This window comes from Pimephales promelas, chromosome 2, assembly GCF_988280905.1.
Source record: "Pimephales promelas chromosome 2, fPimPro1.hap1.1, whole genome shotgun sequence".
Taxonomy (NCBI): Eukaryota; Metazoa; Chordata; class Actinopteri; order Cypriniformes; family Leuciscidae; genus Pimephales; species Pimephales promelas.
The window spans coordinates 5,584,484-5,590,148 of record NC_142770.1 but is presented as its reverse complement, the minus strand read 5'-3'; the positions used below and the strand labels follow the sequence as shown (position 1 = coordinate 5,590,148).

Below are 5,665 nucleotides of genomic sequence, written 5' to 3'. Positions count from 1 at the left end.
TATTGTTCAGTTTTACTTCAGCTTACAAAGACAGTTCTATAAGTAATACGAAGAGCATTGTAGTTTATTCTGCAGAGTCAAGAACAATGAAAAACCCACGAGAGATTCTGCTGGAGGGTAAGCATGAGTTTTATTAAGGGTAATAAATAATGATGATTATTGTTTAACCTAAGTGTAGTCATACACCTAGATTTTCTGGTATAATATAAACAAGCTAATGAGGGGTTTATCCTAATTCTGACCTGACAGCAAAAGACCATTTGGCTACTTCGACACCAGGGGTTCTTCAGGGCTGAGAGTAATACCAGACCACACACTGTTAATCATTGGAGTTTCAGACATAATCTGACTGGGGTCAGAATTGGGCTCAACACCTACGTTTTGAGTGGTGCCATATTGCGTCCATGCACTCAACAGATATGACGCGAAATACAAAGGAAGTGATTTGCTGAATTCAGAAAGCACTATAACAAACTCCAAATACACCTGTGTTTTGCGTCGTTTATGGTTGTGGTGTAAATGGATGCACGTTAAACCATAAGGAGTTTTTATCGTGTACCAAAAGTTGTTGTTCATAAGGGGGGAAAATGCAAGAAATAGACCGAAAAATTCTGGAAAAACGGCTTGCAAACCTACGTCTGCAGTCGGGAGGAGCCGAATTGGAAAATGCCTGTGTGTGTAACTGTTAGTGATCACTTCGTCAAAGGTGAGTTAATACAACTTAAGTGGCTATGTTTGTGTAACGTGTAAAGTTTCCTAACTTAAAGTTTGTCTGTAAAACGAGGTAGTTGCTGATATAGATATCTATATCGTATATATATATATATATATATATATATATATATATATATATATATATATATATATATATATATATATATTCGTAGATAGATCTATGAAAATATTTCAATTCTCCTCTTCAAAACCACGTAAGGATCACGTCCAATATATGTTTGATTTTTTGTTTATATTTTTATCTTGTAAAAGCGTGTAAAGTAGTACAGTATATGGATTCCATCTGAATTCCGCGCATCATCATAATCACGTGACTGAAACCCATCTATTTGGTGAGCACATTAATGGAAGTGTGAAGATGGGAATTTTGAGTAATTAAGAAGTCAAGTACTCTAAAATCCAAGTACTTCAGAATTAAAGAAAAGAAAATGTGCATGAAATTTAGACTTTAGACTTGGGCTGTGAAATTACTTGAATTTCAGTTTCAATATTGGCTCCCAACTATCATCAAAATAGTAAAAAGAGTAAAAACGATTATTTTGCCATGTTCTGTTTTACAAGAACACTCTTGTTTTGTGTTCTGAATGACACGCACACATCCGCTCCTCTCGAAAGTCTTTATGGTTGAGAGTTTCAGCCATAAACTCTCTCAGCTTGAATGTTTAAACTGATAAGACTTAAAAATAAGTGAAAATTATCAAGAATTAAAATGAAATACATATATACAGACATATACAGAAAGAGAGAGATAAAGTAACATGAAAGAGATTAATAAAACATAAAAGTTTTTGGAAGAATGTTTTAATCAAACAGATCTCATTCCCCATTGACTAAATATGGTAGTCAATGGGGAATGAGATCTGTTTGATTAAAACATTCTTTCAAATATCTTCCTTTGTGTTCAGCAGAACAAATAAACACAAAGAGGTTTGGAACAACTTCAGGGTGAGTAAATGATGAAAGAATTTTCAATTTGGGGTGAACTATCCCTTTAAATTGTATGCTCTTCACACTCCAGACCAGCAGGTGGCGAAACGGCACATTGGTTACCATACAACCAGAAACAGAAGAAGAGAGGACGCACGCTCTGAACAACAGCTGATTTCAAAACAAAAGATTTGCAAAGTATTTGAAATTTCACGAATACGTTTTTTTTTTTAAACTATCACTATTTACAAGTGAAGAGATGGATTCAGACCAGCAGGAAGAACAGAAACCTGTAAAAATGGAATCTGTTGAAGATTACAGTGAGAACAGGAGTGATCCTGATGAAGAACCCCTCAGAGTGAAGCTTGAAAACACTGAAGAACAGATAGGTTGGTGTTTATTCTCGATTTAGCAGTTATTTAATGTTAAAACTGCTTTAGTATCAAAAGTACAGGTATTTTAAGTTAATGGCACAGTTGATTGTATCTGAGTGCTGGTTTGCTGGAGTGCTGTTATTTAGCAGTTAAGGGATTGTTCCCCCCAAAAATAGTTTACTCTCCCCCATCATTAAAAATCAGAATTAATTTATTCTTCTGCAGCACAATAAATATTTTTTTCTTATTATTCCAAAACAAAACACTGAGACATTAAAACACATTGTATGATGCTTTGTATAAATAACAGAATTTTTGATATGAACAGCTTTGAATGGTTCAATCTTATTGTTTTATTACAACCGCAATATGATGCACAATACAACAAAATAACAAGCAAACCATTTAGAGAGCAGAAATCATAGAGGTTTGAGGTCTTTTGACAGGTTTTATGCACCCACCCAGAACAACTGCATAACAATCCCTTGCATTTACTTCAGAAAATTAAATAATGTTTGTTTACTACTAAAAGTTTTGAGAGTTGAAGAGTTTTTTTCCAGTCTTTGTTTATACTCAAACTTTAACTTGTGGTGTTAATAAGTGTTAAGGCTCGTTCACAACATTAGAGAACTTTTTTTTTTTTTGTGATGATGATGATGATGATGATTTACTGAAAATTTGAACTTTTTTTACTTTTATGTTAGACCTGACTGTAGAGATTAAGAAGAGTGAAGAACTGGATGAAGCGGAGGAGGAACATTGTGTCAAAACTGAAGTAAAATCTTTTGAAAATCGTTGCTCACAGAATGGAAGTAAACTTGTGCTGAGAAGAGCCATCAACAATTTCACTTGCCCGCAGTGTGGAAAAAGCTTCCTATACAAACAAAGTCTTAAAGATCACATGAAAATCCACACTGGAGAGAAGCCGCATGTGAGAGAGTACACATACGATCAGTGCTGGAAGAGTTTCAAACACAAAAATACCCTTAATGACCACATGAAAATCCACACTGGAGAGAAACCACACACATGTGATCAGTGCGGGAAGAGTTTTACATACAAAAGTACCCTCAATATACACATGAAAATCCACACTGGAGAGAAGCCGTACACATGTGATCAGTGCGGGAACAGTTTCACATACAAAAATACACTTAATGACCACATGAAAATCCACACTGGAGAGAAACCACACACATGTGATCAGTGCGGAAAGAGTTTTACATACAAAAATACCCTTAATATACACATGAAAATCCACACTGGAGAGAAGCCGTACACGTGTGATCAGTGCGGGAAGAGTTTCGCACTTAAAGGAACCCTTAATAAACACATGAAAATCCACACCGGAGAGAAGCCACACACATGTGATCAGTGCGGGAAGAGTTTCACACACAAAAATACCCTTAAATGTCACATGACAATCCACACTGGAGAGAAGCCGCACACGTGTGATCAGTGCGGGAAGAGTTTCAGATTGGCATGTTCTTTGAGAGTACATCTGCGATATCATTCTGGAGTAAAAACATTTAACTGTAATCAGTGCGTTAAAAAATTTGCTCGCGCAGATGTCCTGAAGCAGCACATGAACGTTCATTTAGGGCAGAAGCCTCACGTGTGTTCTTTTTGTGGAAAGGGATTTTCATGGCTGAATGGTTTAAGATCACACCTGATAAGACACAGTGGTGTGAAGAATCATATGTGCTTGCTTTGTGGAAAAGCCTATTTTACAGAGGGTGCAATGAAGCTGCACCAGAAAAGAAGCTGTAAAAAAAAACCTCCTTAAGGATCACGTGAAAATCCACACTGGAGAGAAGCCACACACATGTGATCAGTGCAGGAAGAGTTTCAGAATTGTTCGAGCTTTGAAATTACAAATTACAAGACCAGTTTTGACCCTGTGAAAAATATGGACAAAGCGTCTTTGACGTCACCCATAGACTTCATGAAGAACGGTTTTGAGGCCATTTACGGGGGGGGGGTATGGGCGGCGCCATCTTGGTAATTTTCAATACAAATGTTCAGAAAGGATCAAAGGTGGTATGATGTTTTGTGTCAGATCATGGCCGAGACGTCAATTTCAGGAATTCCACTCGGCGCAGCCCGTTATAAGCTGTCAATCAAAGTTAACCAGGCCCTTAATTGTCACACATTTTATATCTAAATACAATTAAAATAAATTCCCCTTTTGGGACCTGCCCCTAGCGGATTTTCGATGTATTGCAGTTTATCGCACGACGCTTGGTTTTGACCCAGGAAAAACACGACACAATTTTGACCCCTTGGCAAACAAGCGATTGCGCCTTCTTTAGAAAGTTTGCGGTAAAATGCAGTTTGGTTGTCGAGGTCAAAACACTATATAAGCTGTGAATCAAATAAAATTATAAATAATTTTCTTACACTCTGAACGTTTGGATTTTGTGAAGGTGCATTTAGTATAATAAAGTTCTGATTTTGATGTAGTACGTGTATCTAATTTTACTGTTTTTATTAAGTAAATGGTTCTTCATTCTTTTGTCGTCAAAGCATGATTTATTCACACTATTGTTCAAATATCATAACATATTCAACAAACAGTAAAGACAGATCCACTGGTCCACAATGTGGTCTTGATCTATATTTGCATAGATTAACCGAGACATAAACAAAGTCTAATATCCAAAAAACATTAACAGTGATGCAACAGTCTGGCATTCAATATTGTTTGGTACTGTTATGATGAACAGTTCAGATGTTTCTCCTAATACACGTGACACTGCTGGAGCACCACATAGTAATATACTCTCATTGAACTACAACATGCATAGGCCCGTAAATCAGAGTGTGTTTGCGTATTTAGACATAAGGGGGAGCCAAAGTAGAATCTTCTGTGTGGATGGAGTTGTTTAAAGGGATACTCCACTTTTTTTGGAAATAGGCTCATTTTACAACTACCCCAGAGTTAAACAGTTGGGTTTTACGTTTTTGAATCCATAGTAGGAAAAAAATATACTATGAAAGTCAATGAGACCAGAAACCAGACCAATCTGGTTACCGATATTAGATATCCGAAAATAGGCTGAATGGATTGGAAAACGGTAAAACCCAACTGTTTAACTCTGGGGGAGTTGTAAAATTAGCCTATTTCCAAAAAAAAAGTGGAGTATCCCTTTAAATCTATTGATCAGATTTGTTTCCTTTAAGTAGATTAAATTTAAACCGGGTTGGACATGTACAATTTGAATTATGAGGTTTCTTTGCCCCCATTGACCTTAATTCCTCTACAAGCTGGACTCTTTTACAAACAGTTTCACTTCGACTCACAAGCTCACATACACATCATAGTGTATCATGTGCATCGCATGTCCACACACAACTGTTTGAACGAGAATCAATGTAAGTATGCTTTATACATATCTGGAACTAAAGCTTCTGCTCAATTCACACTGTTGGTCTAATATGACTCCAGGAGTCTGACAGTGATGTCTGGTCTCTTTTTCTCTGATTAGCTCTCTTCTTGTAGATCTGATGTCATAAACCAGAGCAGCAACAGCAGCCACGCCCACCAGAGCCGAGAGAGCCAATCGGATCACAGCTTCAGTGAAACTACAACAGTTGATGTGGGCTGAGAAAAAGAAAAGAAAAATGCT

General features: G+C 36.7%; 2 protein-coding genes across 3 annotated transcripts in view; one reads left to right on the top strand and one right to left on the bottom strand.

The window, feature by feature from the left end:
- Positions 1-1,778: 1,778 nt before the first annotated feature.
- On the top strand, positions 1,779-4,507 carry LOC120475665 (uncharacterized). The gene is made up of 2 exons (XM_039666325.2): positions 1,779-2,051; positions 2,741-4,507. Exons 1-2 carry the CDS (start codon positions 1,922-1,924, stop codon positions 3,820-3,822), a joined length of 1,212 nt encoding a protein of 403 aa, XP_039522259.2. The 5' UTR covers positions 1,779-1,921; the 3' UTR covers positions 3,823-4,507.
- LOC120475693 (uncharacterized) overlaps positions 2,686-5,665 on the bottom strand; it is a 24,270-nt gene continuing 21,290 nt past the window's right edge. For both annotated transcript variants that reach the window (XM_089121491.1, XM_039666364.2), the window contains one exon: positions 2,686-5,640. In XM_089121491.1, the coding sequence (XP_088977617.1) occupies positions 5,423-5,640 (218 nt within the window). In that variant the 3' untranslated portion in view covers positions 2,686-5,422. The remainder of the gene's footprint in view (positions 5,641-5,665) is intronic.